The sequence below is a fragment of the Delphinus delphis genome, chromosome 13 (genome assembly GCF_949987515.2).
Source record: "Delphinus delphis chromosome 13, mDelDel1.2, whole genome shotgun sequence".
Lineage (NCBI taxonomy): Eukaryota > Metazoa > Chordata > Mammalia > Artiodactyla > Delphinidae > Delphinus > Delphinus delphis.
Genome location: NC_082695.1, coordinates 17,534,733 through 17,552,902, shown reverse-complemented (window position 1 = coordinate 17,552,902; position 18,170 = coordinate 17,534,733). Strand labels below are relative to the sequence as shown.

Genomic DNA, 18,170 nt, shown 5'->3' with positions numbered 1-18,170 from the left:
CTGCCTCCCTTATAAAAAATATTTAAAACGGGAATATTTGTAATCACTAATATAGTTTGATCTAAATGCATCGTCTTCATTCTTAAGAGCAGATGATTGCGCCTTCTAGCTCCATTTAGCTAGTGAAGGGAGACACCTGGTGGTGATCTTGTTTTTTAAAACTTTTCATTATGGAAAATTGCAAGCAAGTACAAAGTAAACAGAAGAGTATAATCCCTCCTGTACCCATCACCTGGCTTCAACAATTATGAACATTCTGCCATCCGGTTATCATTTTTACCTCTACCTATTCCCCGTCCTCTCCCCACTTGATTATTTTTTATGGTTCTTTTTAAAACAAACTGTACATGTATCATAACGTACAACATTGTAACCATTTATCTTGACAAATAGATACACCCATGTAACTCAGAGTCCTCTCAAGTTAGAGTATATTTCCATCACTCCAAAAATGTCCTTGGCCAGTCAGTCCCCCCATAACCAGGCAGCAATTGTTGTGATTTTCACTGTCGATTAGTTTTGCTTGTCCTAGAATTTCATATAAATGGAATCATACAGCATGCAGTCTTTTGTGTCTGAGTACTTTCACTCAGCATAATGTCTGTGTCATTGTGCATACCTGTCATTTCTATTTTACTGCTGTACTCATTCTATTGTATAGATGTTCCACAACCATTCTCCAGTTGATAGGAATTTGGATTGTTTCCAGTTTCGGACCATCATGAATAAACTCGATGCAAACCCTCATGTTCCAGTCTTTTTGTGGACATACGTCTACATTGCTCTTGTGTAAATACTTAGGAATGGAATTGCTGGATGAAAGGGTAGAGGTTTGGTTAACTTCATTAGAAACTGCCAGACTTTTCCCCAGTGATTCCATCGCTTTACCTTCCTGCCAGCAATGTATGAGAGTTCTGTCTGCTCCACAATCTTGGGAATGTTCGATATCGTCAGTCTTTTTCATTTGAACTCTTCTGGTGGCATCTCATTGCGGTTCTGATGTGCATTTCTCTGATTACTAATGACGTTGAGCACTTTCCTATGTGCTTATTGACCATCTGTCTATCTTCCTTTGTGAAGCATCCATTCAAGTCTTTTGCCCAATTTCTGTGTTTTTTGCTTTTTTTTAAACTGAGCTGTTGGAGTCTTTTATTCTAGATACAAATCCTTTGCAGGTATCTAGTTCATGAACATCTTTTTGCCAGTCTATGGCTTGCTGATTCATTTCTTAACAGTATCTTCTGATGAGAAGGTTTATATTTGATGAAGTTCTAATTTCTTTTTTTTTGTCTCTTACAGTTATTTCTTCCTGTGTCCTAAGAAAATTTTGCCTTTCTCTGGATGCAAAGATATTCCCCTCTATTTTCTCCTAGTAGCTTTACAGATCTTGCATTTATATCTAGATCTAAAATCCATCTCAAATTAATATATATTAACTCTATATACTTATGTATATATATATAAATGTATATACTGTACAATATATTTTATTGTATAATATACATATGTATGTAGTCTGATGTAGGGGTTGAAATTCAGTTTTTCCTTATAGATATCTGGTTGTTTGTACACCATTGGTTGAAAAGATTTTCCTCTTCCGCACCAAGTTGTTTTGGTACCTTTGACAAAGATCAGTTGGCACACAGTCTTGATTATCTAAAGAAGTGTGAGTCCTCTAGCTTTGTTTTTCTTTTCCAAGATGGTTGCGGCTATTCTAGGACCTTTGCACAGCCATATGTGCCAGGTGTCCATTTATTGTCTCTCAGATCCAAATTCACCCTTCTGTACCTGCTCTGGGATAATGAAGTGGACTCCTTACGCATTTCTCCTTGAAGAGGGCATGATGTCAGTCTTTGTCACTAGAAGGTGCTGGAAGGGCATTGCAATAGCAGAAGGTTTCTCCTCACGGCTCCTTTTGTGATGTTTTGCTTTTCCTTGCCTTTCAGCTGCTGTCAGCTGCACAGTGGGATGTGGTGGGCAGACATACACGGACTGGGTACCCAGAGCACGGAGTCCCTAGTGACTTTGCAGCCCTGGCCTGGTCACCACCTTGCCACAGTCCTCCCAGTACAGACATCACACACTCCAGCCCTCCTACCCACAGCTCCCCACTCCCTCTGCACACCCCCAGCCTCAGCTTACCTGAGCCCTGGAGAGCTGTTTCCCACGGCCCTCTCAACCCAAACAGGGCAGCACCAGGTCTCCCGCCCAGTGGTGATCTGGCTCCCTTTGCTCGTCTGTTCCTGGGAGGGTTGTTCTGCTGCCTGGTCTGGACTTAGTAACCTAGCAAGATTCTCCACCATCCAGTGGGCTGCCACCAACCTTCTCCGGGGAGGTCTGAAGCCCAGCCTTTGGGAGGAGACCCTCCAAGTTTGTCCTTTGTTGATGTTGAAATACTCCTCTGCAACAAGATAGTCTCCTTCTGACCAACGTTCTCATCACTCATCTGGGAATTACATAGGAAGTTTAGGCAACTAACATTCAGTGAGTACATCATGGTCAGGAAAGCAGGCTATAGGGCCAGGCTATCTGGGTGCATATCCTGGCTCTGCCTTTTGGCAGGTCTTGGACATGTTTTATAACCTCTCTGTCCTCAGTTTTCTGGCCTGTAGAATGGGCATGATAAGAGCATAGGGTCAGAATGAGGATCAAGAGAGATAATACACGTCAAGCATTTAGTGTAGTGACTAACAGTAAATGCTCAGTTCCTGGCAGCAGCCGCTGTTACTACAGTTATTGCTTTTACTATCATTACTTCTATCCCTAACTGGATCATAAATGCTTAATGAAGAGAGCATAATTTAATCTCTGCTCTCAACTATCCCCAGGGTTTGGGATCTTGCTATTTCCATTTTAGACGTGCAATAAAAATGACAGAATAAGTGAGTTGCTGAGGAATGTTCTGTTTCCTGTAGAAAGAAGAAGTGCGGCGGAAGCACATTCGTCTGCACATGGAAAGCGCGCTGACTGCCCGGGACAAGGTCGGGGTGCAGGATTTTGTGCTGTTGGATGCCTACACCAGTGAATCTGCTTTTCTGGACAACCTTCGCAAGCGTTTCAGCGAGAACCTCATCTATGTAATGTAACCCATTTCTCAGCTGTTTTTCCTAGAGTGGTGGCTCCCTTCTGGTCTTGTCTCGATGATCGTGAACAGTATCACTCTAATTAGGTTAGGCATTAAAGAGGGGTGTCGAGGGACCACTGTCAGGTACACTTTGATTCTTTGAATTAAGACTTTTATGTCTGCTGGTGGCAGAGACCCAACTTAAATCGGCCTAAGCTGCAAGAGGGAATCTATCAACCTGTGTAGCTTCAGGGTCCAGAAATAGATCTAGGGTCTGGGGTGATGCCTTGAGGACTCTTTCCCATCCCTCTGCTTTCTTTTGCGTCAGTTTCCTTCTGGAGCAGCCTCTCTGCATGGTGGTGAGGTGACTGCCAGCGGAACCAGGCTGATACGTTATCCTCTTAAAGCTGCTACTGAGAAGGGAGCAAGTCTTCTGGGAGACGGAGAATGTTCGGCTCTGATTGGCCCACGTTGGGTCATGTGTCTGTCTCTGAACCAATCCGCATAGGTAGAGGAATATTCTGACTGGCCAGGCTATTCCCAGGCCCACTTCTAGAGGTGAGGGATGAGGCCAGTGGTCCCCTGACCTCATGATATGGACTGAGAGCTGGAGAAGTTCTCTCAGCGGAATCTGTTGGAAGAAGGGGGACTTGATGGCAGGCAGGCAAAAATAAGAGATGTCCACCATATCCCAGGAATCTTCAAGGGTCAAGACTGCAGTATTTTACCAGAACTCTGTTCAAGTTGGTCTCCTTGCTTCTAATGGTCAATTTTTATGAAGATCTCCATTTATCACTCCACCTTGGTTTGATTGGTTGCTGTTCAGGTAAATTCCTTTAAGGGTGCACTCAACAGTGTTTCTCTCTCTCTCTCTCTCTGTGTGTGTGTGTGTGTGTGTGTGTGTGTGTGTGTGTGTGTGTGTGTGTGTGTTATTGTTTAATTTTATTAGCTTTTGCTAAGAGTAAATGAGATGATCAGAAGCAGTTTAAAAATATTAAAAAATTAAAAAAAATTTTTTCTTATAGTTATTTTGTTTGTAATAGTGCCCGTGACAGTCTACATGTGGAAACCAAGGTTACCAAAAGAAACAAGCAAAGTGTTTCTCAGAGTGTACATTTTTAATTGTGGAAATAGATTTCATCTATAAGTTTATGTATAAGCAGAAGAGAAATAGTATGGTTTGGGGAAGTATAAGTGGGATGATAGGATCATCATGGATAAACGAAATGTTTCCAATCTGAACCGGTAAATTTCAGAAACTGTGTTCTATCCTGGAAGATTTCTACTGATGGAAGCGATGCAGAGTTTTAGTCAAAATACTCATCTGTGATCCGGTTCTCTGTTTGACTTTGTCCTAGAGATTGGAAACAATAGTTGGAATGATTTTAGCATAATTTAATGTAGGTTTGAGTACCTCCAGTCTTTGAAATGAAAAGCAACAACAAACTCAGAATCTGAAAATACCAGATATATTTTTTATACCATTTTAATTAATTTATTTATTTTTGCGGTACACGGGCCTCTCACTGTTGTGGCCTCTCCCGTTGTGGAGCACAGGTTCCGCACACGCAGGCTCAGCGGCCATGGCTCACGGGCCCAGCCGCTGCGCGGCACGTGGGATCTTCCCGAACCGGGGCACGAACCTGTGTCCCCTGCATCAGCAGGCGGACTCTCAACCACTGCGCCACCAGGGAAGCCCTATACCATTTTTAAAGGTTACTTTCCGTTTACAGTTCTTACAAAATATTGGCTCTATTCCCCGTGTTGTACAATACATCCTTGAACCTATCTTACACCCAATAGTTTGTACATCCCACCCCCAAACCTATATCTTGCTCCTCCCAACCTCTCCCCTCTGGTAACCACTAGGTTATTCTCTATATCTGAGTACCAGTTGTATTTTTTTTTAAATACTGGGATTTTTAAAAATAAATTTATTTATTTTACTTATTTATTTTTGGCTGCATTGGGTCTTCGTTGCTGCGCGCAGGCTTTCTCTAGTTGCAGCGAGCAGGGGCTGCTCTTCATTGCGGTGCGGGGCTTCACCGCAACTACTGAAGCCCACGCACCTAGAGCCCGTGCTCCAGATGTATTTTTTTGTTTGTTTGTTTATATTTTGCGGTACGCGGGCCTCTCGCTGTTGTGGCCTCTCCCGTTGCGGAGCACAGGCTCCGGACGCGCAGGCTCAGCAGCCATGGCTCACGGGCCCAGCCGCTCCGCGGCATGTGGGATCTTCCCAGACCCGGGCACGATCCCGTGTCCCAAACCTTTGTCCCCTGCATCGGCAGGCGGATGCTCAACCACTGTGCCACCAGGGAAGCCCTCCAGATATATTTTTAAAGGAGCCTAAATATTTATTTTTATATATAAGAGCTTAGAACTTTTATTCATAATCATATTCCAAGAAGCTTTCTTCAGTGGCTATACTACAAATATAAGTACTTCAAACACTTGAATATTAGTTGAATCCAACAATGAGATCTAGAGACATAAATGCAAGTAGTGGGAGTGTTTGCCCAGTTTTAGATGGCAGCTGTGTATGCCGCCCTGCTTTCACTCAGTCACCAGAAGGACCTTTGTGAAACATGAATCCATCAGATCATGGTGCACACCCTCAAAGTCATCTCTTTTACGTGATAGTTCAGGCCAGTGTTTCATTTCAGTAGCGGGGAGTGGGCTCTCTGACATCCATTGCATGTGGAATGAATCCCCCCAGTTCCTGACACCCTGCGTGGTCTCAACTCACACCCTCCCCAACATCCTCTCTACCATCTTCTAGTCTCCCCTCCCTCACTGGCCTCCAATGCAGAGCCACACATGTCCCCTCAGCCTGAGATGCCCTTCCTGCCTACATTTGTCATGACAGGCTCATCATCCTTCACGTCTCCGCTCAGATGTCATCTCCTTAGAGAAGCGTCCCAAAGCCCACTAGCTGGGTGGCCTTCCTTAGTCATTCACTCACTCGTTACTCTATGTACGCCCTTCTTAGCACACTCATTGAAGCCGTCTTGGGCCCTCAGCTGTTTGCCTGCCCGCCTATGCCATGTAGGCTCCATGACAGCAGAGACCCCCCTCCCCACCTGTCTTATTTATCGTGTTATAGTCCCAGCACTGAAGGAACACAAGGGGATTATAGCACGTGATGGTCTTTTACTGTAGCCATTTGCACCCCGAAATTCCTCACTAGTGCTTTGGTCTATTCCTCTAGACATATATTGGGACCCTCCTCGTGTCTGTGAACCCATACCAGGAGCTTGGAATCTACACTGTGAGCCAGATGGAACTTTATCAAGGGGTCAATTTCTTTGAACTGCCACCGCATGTGTAAGTAGCACCCATGAGGTCAGCAATAGGAGTATTTTTCTCGCTTTCTACCTCTTTTTCCCCTCTCTCCCTTCACCCCACACATCCACCCGCCACCCATCCATCCATTCATCTACCCACCCATCCACCTATTCACCCACCCATCCATTCATCTACCCACCCATCCATCTACCCACCCATCCATCTACCCATCCGTTATCCATCCACCCATCCGTTATCCATCCACCCAACCATGTACATCCTTGATGTACGCTCTTTAGGTTGTGTATCTCACTTAAACTGCTGCCTTTCAACAGAGTGGAAAACAACAGCAGATCAGATCTAAGCTTAAATATGATGAGAAGTAGAATCTTTGTATGACTCCTGAGAAATCTAAATGTGGCCAGAGAGGTGTCTTCTCTTGGAAATGGATTGCTATAGTGCCTTCTACTGGTACCTGAATGTCATGGCAGCTGAGAAGAATGCCCATTGGTAGGAACTTAGCAGGGCTGCAGATCCATAAGAAAAGCAATTTCCTGCCTGGTCTCTATGTGACTTGGGGTTTGCTGAATTTCCCAGTTCTCCTCCTTGGTCGACTTCTGGGCTAATTATCTAGGTTCTCCCTTCATTTTTCTTGGTGATTCGCCTATTCCACTCCCAAGGCATTTATGAACCTTTCTGCCTCAGCACCACCAGTGATTTCTGAAATACCCAGCTTTCAAATTCAGCCACATACTAAGGTTATACCCTTGGGAGACCTTCCTGCTTTGGTTTCTGATATTGTAGATAAAGCCCTTATACTAGTTTTACCTCTTGTCCTAAAGTTATCACAGAGCTTTTCAAATCTTTTTGGCTTCCTGTCTCTATACTCTTAGTACTTTAGGTTTTGAAGGGAAGGAAACACGAGATGTTATATCTATTGAGTTACTCAATATTTAGACAAAATGTTAGTTCCACCTACAGTTAATAGAGCATCTCTTGGGGATGTTACTTAGTATGTAGTTTATTCTTATAAGAAATGTTGATAGATTTTTAAAAAATTGGTAAATTTTGAAAAATCTTTTTATTCCTGCCCCAATTCTTCACTGTAACTCTTCTATTGTTAGAGTTTTGATATCTAGTAAACTCTGTGAGGGATCAGTCAATGGGTCATGGTGAAGGTTTGCTCTCTGTCTGAACTGAGTGCCTTGTACCACAATCTGGACGTGGCTTCTGGGAGGCAGGGTACTTTGTCCTTCTGCTCTGGTGGGCATCAGAGTCAAGGGAAGGAGTGTTATAGTCACTTCCATTCCTTGCGTTTCTGTCTCACTACTTCCCCAGCTACGCCATAGCTGACAACGCTTACCGCATGATGTGCTCTGAGCTAAATAACCACTTCATCCTCATTTCTGGAGAGAGCGGGGCAGGGAAAACGGAGGCCTCCAAGAAGATTCTCCAGTATTTTGCAGTGACCTGCCCAATGACTGAGTCACTACAAATAGCCCGTGACAGACTGCTACTCTCCAATCCAGTGCTGGAGGTGAGCGATCTTTGAGGACCTAGAGAGGGCAGTTCCAGGGGGGTCACTAAGTAAGAAGAATGTTCTGTTCGGGGAGGTCGGTCAAAATGGGCAGGTCTGGAAGTTAAGAAGAGGGCAGTGGATCACATGGGTAGTATTGTGGTTGAAGGGCGTGACCTTGAAGTCCAGCAGGCCTGGAGACTAACGCTGGGGCAGTCATGCACCAGCAAGCTTCTGCAGTCACTCCCCATCTGGAGAATGGGTCTACTCGTAGTACCTACCTCTTAAAGAGGTTTTGAGGATTAAACAAGATGAATGCATAAAAACCACACAGCAGAATTAGTAAGCACTAAAATAATACTCTTATTATTCATTAATATTTTTATTGTTTAATTAAAATCTTTTTGATGATTATTATTTCTACTATTGCAATTCACTGACTTGCTGGATGATTTTGAACACGTTATTTTCTCCTGTGTTTTGGTTGCTCTTTGCGTAAAAGGTGTTTATGGTTGAAGGGATTTTCCCAGTAGACCTTTGGGCTGAACAGTTTACATCTTTGATATAGGAAGGTGTCTGGTGATGGGGGCCAATAACTGTGCCCTTCTAGAACAGCAAGGGCCTAGGGTCCTATCTACCTCTCCTTAGGCCAGTTCTAATCTATTCCTAGATTGGATTCTAGGGAGAAGATATTTTTCCCTTCTTTTCTGTGGGTCCAGCCCCAATATTTGGCATCAAATCCTCTGTAAATAGTGATTCCTTCTTAGAAGATAAAGTATGGCTTTCATTCCTGGTGCCCCCTCCCCTCCTCCAGTGAGCATGTCAGTTAGGGTCAGGGATTCGACGAGCATGGCGAATGACTTAAACGGCACTGAATGACACTTAATGTCATTGAGTGACACGTTAAGTGACACTGAATGACACTGAATGACTTAAATGGCAGTGAATGACAATTTGGTTCAGTCTCCCCTCCCTTTGTATTCCAAGGCTTTTGGAAATGCCAAAACACTCCGGAATGACAACTCCAGCAGATTTGGAAAATACATGGACATACAGTTTGACTTTAAGGTACACTGACGTTCCTACTACTGCTTCATGGGGACCCCTGAACTTGCCAGCAGTGGAAACCCATCTCAAGGCACCTTAAGGGAGGAAGGGCATTTATTGGCTCAAAAAGTTGAAAAATCCAGGATTAGTGCTAGTTCTAGGAAATGCAAATAAAGACCACGATGACATATTTTACTATGTGGGCAAAAATTAAGAAGTCTGATAATACCAAGTGTTGGTAAAGATGTGGATCATTAGGAACTCTCACACATTGCTGGCGGGGAGTACATTGGTACAGCCCATTTGGAAAACGGTGTATCATCTTGTGATGTTGAAATCACATAATCTAAGATGGAGCCATTCCCCGCCTGGAGATACCCCTACAGATGTGCAAACATGCCCACAACAGCACTGCTCACGATGCTAAAGGGACTGGAAAAGAACCAACACATCTCGAGAGAGCTGAATGCCCATCAACAGGAGAACGGCCAAATTGCGGGATGCTCACACAATGAGATGTTTTATGGCAGTGAGAGCATGTGAACGCCAGCTACGCACAATGCAGACGGGTCGTGAGAACGTATTGGGTGTCAGTGTGATGCCATTTCTTATAAAACTTGAAAACATTCCAAAGTAAACAATATATTGCTTATGTGTACATAATTATATGACATGGGTTGGCAAACTTATTTGGAGAGGGCCAGATAGTAAATATTTTAGGCTTTATGGACGGACCATACAGCCTCTGTCTCAGCTACTCAACTCTGCTCTTGTAGCATGAAAGTAGCCAGAGACAACACATAATGAATGAATGTGGTTGTGTTGTACACAGAGTTTAAATGAGGCTAATGCAGGTAGGAGGGGTAGACAAAGTTCTCAAGGACATATAATTCCAAGTGACAAAATGACACTTAGGCTAGAGAACAGTAACTGGCTGAGTGTTCAGTGTAGTGATGAGGACAGACTGACTCAGGGTTTCCCAGAGGCTGGAACATGGGTTTCTGGTGGTGTGTGCATAGACTTTGAAAAAAATTTAATAACGATATATATTTTTCACTTTTTATTGAAATTCAACACATAGTAAAAAGGACACAAGTCATGTACACAGCTTGATAAATTTTTACATATGAATCTACCTGTGTAACCACCACTCAGATCAAGATATAAAAATTTCTAGCACCTAGAAGGTTCTCCTACCTGTCTCTGACAATACCCCCCCTTCCCAAAGGTGATCGCTGTTCTGACCTCTATAATCACAGATTAATTTTGCTGCTTCTTGAACTTCAGAAAAATGGAATTATACAATTGTTCTGTTTTGTGTTTGGCCTCTTTCAATCAACATGTCTGTGAGATTCAACCATGTTGCTGCATGGAATTGTTCATTTTTTGATTGCTCGACTTTTATCACCATTTATCTGTTCTCCTGTGTTGGACATTTGGGTTGTATCCAATTTGGGGCTATTGCAAATAGTGCTGTGAACATTCTTGAACCTCTTTTAGTAGATATAAGCACACTCCTTTATGTTGGGTATATATCCAGAGGTGGCATTGCTGAGTTCTTACCAGCAATGTTATAATTGAGAGTTTCGGTTTTTCCACACTTTTGCCAACATTTGGTATTGTCAGTCCTTTTAGTTTTAGGCATTCTGGTGGGGTATAGTGGTTTCTCACTGTAGTTTAAATTTGTATCTCCCTGATTTTTAATGAAATTTTGCCCGTTGGTCATTTAAAAACCCTCTTGTATGTTAAAGTCTTTTGCTCATTTTTAATTGGGCTGTCTTTTTTTTTTCCCTTATTGATTTGCAAGTGTTCTATATATGTCCTGGAACACAAACCCTTTATTGGATAGCTTATTTAAAGCAATAATTAAGACAGTGTGATGTTGGCACAAGAATATATAAAGAGGCTGATGGACCAGAAGAGAGTTGAGAAAGACCCCTCCCCCTGCCCCACTCACGTATATGGTCACCAGACTTATGACCAAAGCATCACTGTGATTCAGTATACATAGAATTGTCTTTCCAATAAATGGTGCTGGTCAACTGGAAATCCATATGGAGGATAAAGAGATCTTTGGCCTCAACTTCACCCCATATACAAAAATTGAATAATGATAGATCATAGTCCTAAACGTGAATGGTAAAACAGTTGCTTCTAGACGAAAACACAGAAAATATCTTCATGACCGTGGGCGTAGGCAAAACTCTTTTTGAAACGGAACCCAGAAAACACTAATCCTAGAAGATCGTTAGATCAGACTTGATTCAAATTCAGAATTTCAGTTCATCAGAAGACACCAGGAAGAGAGTGGTTTGATTATTGGGGTTTTTTTCCCCGAATTTTTTGTTCTCTTTTGAAGGGCATTCCTGTAGGCGGGCATATCATCAGTTACTTGATAGAGAAGTCTCGAGTCGTCTATCAAAATCAGGGTGAGCGGAATTTCCACATCTTCTACCAGCTGCTAGAGGGTGGAGAAGAGGAGCTCCTTGCTTACCTGGGACTTGAGCGAGATCCCCAGCTGTATAAATACCTCTCACAGGTTGGAAAGACCAGCACCGGTTCTGGTGGCCCTTTGGAGGGCGGGATCAGGGGTGTTTGGGGGACTTCTGTGGGGTGTTCAATAACTTTCTTATTACCATGGTGGAAGTATTCTACTGATTGGTTTCTTGACCCCTCCTTTTACACCTGGCAGGTGTATCATCTTGGTAAAGTAACCAATATCTCGGTGAGTGGTTCTCAGCCCTGACTGAAGCTAGAATCACCCAAGGAGCTTTTGAAACACACAAATGCCTGGGCTCTACTTTCCAGAGATTCATATTTAATTGGTCTAGAGCAAGACCTGGACATCAGGGTGGTGTTATTTTTTTTTTCTTATAATTTTTTTTCTTATAAACATTTTCAGTTTTCAGAAAAGTTGGATCAAGATCATTACATGCCTCACTCACATTAAAAAATTATTACCACTTTGCTATATCTGTTCTGTCATCTAACTGCTGCTGAACCGTTTTAAAGCCATTTGCGATTTTATAGCACTTCCATCACAAATAATTCAGCATGTAGCTTCTAAAAAGAAGAGTATTTTCTTATGCCGTGCTGCCATATTGAACCTTAAACATTAACAATAATTTCCTTATATCATCTAACTAGTCCGTAGTCAAATTTTCCATTGTCCTCAAAATACTATCTATAGCAGTTTCTTCCAACTAAGATAAAATCATGCATCGGTTATTATGTTTCTTTCAATCTAGACTCTTACTTCTTTTCATAAAATTAACAGTGTGAAGAGGCTAGAGCAGTAGATTGAGATTAAATATTTTTGGTAAGGACACTGCATAGATGCTCTGCGTAGGCATCCTGCATCATCTCAGCAGACGCACGTTGTCCATTGCTTCACTGTTAGTGATGCGAATTTGATCACTAGGTGAAGGTGGTGACAGATCTTTCCACTGTAGAAATATTTTCCATCAGGGTTGTTTTAAACATTCCTTGGTGATTAAATGTCATTCAGTGAATCCCCTGGGTATTCTAATGCACAGCTGCGGTGAGAACTTCTGGTCTAGTGTGATAGAAACACACTGTCTATCTGAGTCCACAACCTATGGTACTTCATTCTGCTTTCAGAACTAGTTTGGAAAAGACTTTTTCTGCACCTTCCTGCCTTCCATCCCGAGAACTGTTTTCTGCGAAATGAATGAACATCCTCCCTTACAGAAATAGTTCAGACCATTTCTATGAGCAATCCTAGGATGTAGTGTTGTACAAAGTGGCTTCCAGAGTTTAACTTCCCAGCACTAATTTTTTTGCAACCAGCACTAGGGTGTGGGATGTCTAGCACCTCTCAGTGTTTGATGTCACTAGCACCTTTTTGCCCCAAGGTTTTTGGATTTTTCTCTTCTCTCTGGGCCTGGCTTGAACGGAGGTCACTTGGTAGAGTACAAAGCAGGGACATCATTTAAGAAAGAGAACCATGTCTTGTAAAGTGAATATTGTAAAACGAAGACCAGCGTATCATAGTAAATCATGGAGGAAAAGACGACTTGATGGAAATTTATTTTGAAAAATGCAGCTAAATCAGGAAGATAAAGGAATCTCATAATCTCATTTTATACTTAACAAACTTTGTACTAATTCTTTTTTTTTTTTTTTTTTTTTTTTGCGGTACGCGGGCCTCTCACTGTTGTGGCCTCTCCCGTTGCAGAGCACAGGCTCCAGACGCGCAGGCCCAGCAGCCATGGCTCACGGGCCCAGCCGCTCCGCGGCATGTGGGATCTTCCCGGACCGGGGCACGAACCCGCGTCCCCTGCATCGGCAGGCGGACTCTCAACCACTGCGCCACCAGGGAAGCCCTGTACTAATTCTTAGAGCAAAGAATAAATCAAATTTGATTATTTTTCTTTTTGAGGACCTCATTTTTCCAACAGAGCTGTACGGGAGCATCACCTTTGGCTTTTCATAGCATGATCAGAGGATCAATTTGTTACACTCTTTGAGGACTTCATCCATTAAGGATGGATTTCATCCATTTAAGAGGACTTCATTTATGTAGGGCTTCTCCTAACCATTCGATTATCAAATCACTCTCTTTGGGAATGTATCATGCCTCTATCCTTGCAGATTTTTTCTGGCCCGATTAATTTGGCAAGACCCTCATGCCACAGTGGCTTTCGAAATGGCTCAAGCAATTCACCAGTATTATTTTGATCGATTTCATATTCTCCGGTAACTTTGGCAAACTTTGTGACTGCTTTGTAGTATATTTGCACTGCTTCCAAACCCCTAAGTGTCCTCTGAGGACTGACTTAGACTAGCCCTGCCCCTGGAGAGGCAAGAGCAGATGTTGCTAGTTGTGTGGGCGGGGATATTTGGGAGGTTGCAGATTTAACACTGGCCAGTTCACTGGTGAATGTTTTCGTGGTATGACACCTTTGTTTTCCCCACGCAACAAGGAACTCTTTTAAGGTAACCAATCTTCAGATAATCAGGAAACTAGGAATACTCGGCACTACAAAAGCAAAACAACGACAACAAACCCTCATCTAGAAGGTTTTCTCTTTAAATTGTGATACTGGTAGTCTGTTACTGGTTTAAAACACAGCCTCTAGAGTTAATGGGAAAAGTCTTATTACACTTCCTGTAGAATCTGTGTTTCTCTAGATGCCGAACTTTTATTTCCTTGAGTGAAGGAAATCCTGCAGTGAAGTTTCTGATGTTGGTTGCTAAGTGTGTCAAGATTATTTTCAGAATTTAAACACTGTCATTTTCCTGTATGTTTCAGCAGATATCTATTGAGACAAGTGTTTCCAATGTATTCAGCAAAAATGGCAAGAAAACCTATTTTTAAAAACACACTAAAGATATACCACTAATATGTAACTTTGAAAGTTTTCCCAGACAGATTTTTTTTTTTTTTTTTTTTTTGCGGTACGGGGGCCTCTCATTGCTGTGGCCTCTTCTGTTGTGGAGCACAGGCTCCGGACGCGCAGGCCCAGCGGCCATGGCTCACGGGCCCAGCCGCTCCGCGGCATGTGGGATCTTCCCGGACTGGGGCACGAACTCGCGTCCCCTGCATCGGCAGGTGGACTCTCAACCACTGCGCCACCAGGGAAGCCCTCCCAGACAGATTTTTAAACAAAATTACAAATAAATTTGAAAAAAGCAGCAGTTGGCAAATCGTCAGGTGCTAAACAGAATAAAATCCATTTTTTTCACAGCTCAGAAAATTATAGAACTAGCTTTTTTGTGCTTGTAGAGAAAATCATTTTGATTAGGAGTGTTTATAAACCTAACTGTCCTTATAAAAATGCTGTTAAGCGACCCAATTCTGTGTCAACAGGGCCACTGTGCCAAAGAATCGTCTATTAATGACAAGAACGACTGGAAAACTGTTTCCAATGCCTTTTCTGTCATCGATTTTACTGAAGATGATCTTGAGGTATGAGCCCCCCGAGGGCAGAGATGCCAGTAGTCAGGTCTGGGATTGAGGAAACCATCCTGGTTTCTTGGTGATTACACGGTAGGGTTGCCAGATTCAGCAGATAAAAACATAGGACACTTAGGTACATTTGCATTTCAGATAAACACTGACTAATTTTTTAGTAGAAGTATGTCCCAACATTGCATGGGACAAACTTCATACTAAAAATTAGTCATTGCTCATAAATACACGACCATGTGTAAAATAGATAGCTCGTGGGAACCTGCTGTATAGCACAGGGGGCTCAGCTCGGTGCTCTGTAATGACCTAGATGGGTGGGGGATGGTGGGGGGAGGGAGGTTCAAGAGGGAGGGGATATATGTATTACATATAGCTGATTCATTTCATTGTACAGCAGAAACTAACACAACATTGTAAAGCAATTTTACTCCAATTAAAAAAAAGAAAACAAAATCAGTCATTGCTTACTTGAAATTCAAATGTTAACTGGGCATTCTGCATTTCATCCAGCAGCCCTGAATTTTCCCAGTGCTGAGTGCCAGCAGGTGGTCATGTTTCCTCTTCCCCTTAAACCCAATCTCAAATATTTAATCCCCTAGAGTGCTAGGAATATCATTTATTTATGCTTCTATACTGGAACAAACTGGACCAAATTGTAGGATTTATAAACAGTTTGTTTTTACATCTTTTTGTCCTTGTTTTCTGGGTGGGGGTGGGTGGGTTGTTAAACTATTGATCTTTCAAGGACCAGGATATAATTTTTAAAAATATATATATGTATGTATATATATACATAGGTGTGTATATATATATATACACACATATATCTGGGATCATGACATTTGAACATTAGATTGGTGGGGAGGCACAGGGTGATATCAAAATAGCAGTGTCTTGTGCTGGAGATGAGTGAGGCATCATCCTGCCCTCCGCAGAGGCTCTTTCCCGGCTTCCCTTAATATCTGGGGAAGGAGGAGACTCCATTCGTTCTGTGAGCTCCAGGCTGGAATTCAGGGGCGGGGAGTTCTCCCTCGGGTATCTCCCCTGATGACATTTATCAATTAGGCAGCCACCGTCTTCTCTCCCTGTCCTCCTCACCACTTCCCACATTCCTAGAATCTCTATGGAATTATTGCCAGTGTCCTACACCTGGGGAACATCTGTTTTGAAGCGAACCAGCAGGGCTGCGCCTGCATACCGGACACCCACGAGATCAAATGGATTGCCAAGGTGACGGTCCAGTTTGGGAGAGCCCCGGTGCGGGGGGAGCAGACACTCTCAGAGATGGAGAGGCCGGGGAGGGGAGTGAGGCAGCCGGATGCCCACGTCCCAAACGGCTCACATCGTGTTCTCCCAGCTGACACTGGTTAGGAGGTTTAAAGAGCGTGGGGGTAGATGAGGGAGCGGGTAAAAGCCAGTTGGTTGAAAGACCAAATATGATCTGTTTTGCATTAAAGCACAGTTAGTAGGGCAGGTACACCTGGACCTGGAAACTCTTTATTAGTGAGTAAAGTTGGGTTACTGAATGGCATTTTGATTTCCATTTATTCAGCTCCTAGGGGTCAACCCATGGGACCTTCTGGAAGCTCTCACCCATAGAAAGATTGAAGCCAAAACGGAGGAGGTAAAAATGGCTCTAGGTGGAAATGTACCTGCCCTTCCCACCACTGCTGCCAGCAGGATGGTGGCCCTAGGGGAGGCCAGACTCCTGAATCCTGCCCACCAGGTCCTGTGTGGTCCAGCTTCTGGCAGCATCTCCTGCCTTAACTTCCCCATCCCCCAACATCCCACCATCACAAGCTCTCTGTGCCTCACACTCGCCCTGCCTTCCCTCCACAGAGTCTTTGCATATGCTGTTCCCTCTGCTGGAACACTTTTCCCTATGCTTCTTGTAGTTAACCCAGCCTTATCCTTCAGTTCCCAGGGATCATTTCTTCAGAGTCCTTTCCCTGCTCATCCCACCCCTACCCTGAAGCACCATATGTATCTCCTTATAGCACTTGTCACTCTCAGCTTGAGAGCAACATGACGCTTCTTTGTGTGACTTGTTGAATGTCCCCCTGCCAAACGTGAGCCCACAAAGGCTGGAACTGTTTGTCTTAGTCATGTCTATGTATCAGCACAGGGCCTGGCGCTCAAGAAATAGCATAAACAGCACAGGCGGGAGGCGCATCTTTCCCCAGCAAGTATCCTTCCCTAGTCATCTTTAAAGCCTAGGTTGAACACTCAGGAGGCCTTTTAATTATTTTAACCTCTGTAAAGATGTACCTGTCGTTCTTCTCAGGTGATATGCCCACTGACGCTAGAACTCTCTGCCTACGCTAGAGATGCAATGGCAAAGGCCGTTTACGGACGAACATTTACTTGGCTGGTCAACAAAATCAATTCCTCCTTAGTGAACAAGGTTGGTCCACACACATTGGGTCATGTGCTCACTAACATGGTAATGTTTTATAACCAACCTCTTTAAAGAATTTGTGAGAATTGACTGTACGCTCCTGGTGGGCAGGGATGGTGTCTTTTCACGTCTACATTTCCAGCGTCTAGCACACGGTAGGCTCACAAAAATGCATGCTGAATGATCTTGGCTGGGTGTCCCCAAGTGTGGGACACACAGCATTGCAAGTATGCCAGGTGGCTTTAAGTATACACAGAAGCTTTTCCTTTTAACAGTATATTTTAATGTGTATAAGAAAAAACAGGCTGACTCCTTTGAATTTACCCCATGGGCATGTTTCCTTTTTAAGTGGAGTTATTTAAATAAAAAAGGGAGTTTACTCAAAGCTGGAAATTAAGGAAATGATGATATGAGGGCAGCGGGGTACATAGATGTGGTGAGACTCACGGAGGAAGCATGCAAAGGACAGATTTGGATACATTGACTCAGTACATCATATACAATGTTAAATTGTGTCCCTTAATAAAAAAAAAAAAAAGGCATGCTCTCTTTAAATAGCCATCCTTGCGGGACAACACTTGGTCCTCTGTTGAAAATGATATCCAAAGTATCTGCCTTCTCTCCTGGATAAACGTCTCCTTCGTGCTGTTTATAGCTTCCTTCTTTCCTTCCCTCCCTCTCTCCCTTCCTTCCTTGTTTTCTTTCTTTTTTTTTTTTCTCTTCCTCTTCTTTTCTCTCCCTCTTTTTCTATCTCTTTCTTCTTCTTCTTCTTTTTTTTTGGATTGAATGTGGGATTGGGAGGCTGAAGAGGGCTGAAGCAAGGAAGTGAATCAGAAGATGAAGGTTTCACTGCTCCGGTGATGGATAAGGAAGCTGGGATGGGATCTGGGGAGGCTGCAGGCAGGAAGAGGCAGGCTGGGAAAAT

The 18,170-nt window shown here is 43.3% G+C and overlaps 1 protein-coding gene across 1 annotated transcript in view; it reads left to right on the top strand.

Moving 5' to 3' along the window:
- The first annotated feature begins 2,921 nt into the window (after positions 1-2,921).
- The window catches only part of MYO1H (myosin IH), a 45,760-nt gene continuing 30,511 nt past the window's right edge, over positions 2,922-18,170 (top strand). The window contains exons 1-9 of the mRNA XM_060028228.1: positions 2,922-3,077; positions 6,273-6,388; positions 7,688-7,886; positions 8,853-8,933; positions 11,272-11,451; positions 14,746-14,844; positions 15,964-16,077; positions 16,400-16,471; positions 17,132-17,251. Coding sequence (XP_059884211.1) covers positions 2,952-3,077; positions 6,273-6,388; positions 7,688-7,886; positions 8,853-8,933; positions 11,272-11,451; positions 14,746-14,844; positions 15,964-16,077; positions 16,400-16,471; positions 17,132-17,251 — 1,107 coding nt within the window. The 5' untranslated portion in view covers positions 2,922-2,951. The remainder of the gene's footprint in view (positions 3,078-6,272; positions 6,389-7,687; positions 7,887-8,852; positions 8,934-11,271; positions 11,452-14,745; positions 14,845-15,963; positions 16,078-16,399; positions 16,472-17,131; positions 17,252-18,170) is intronic.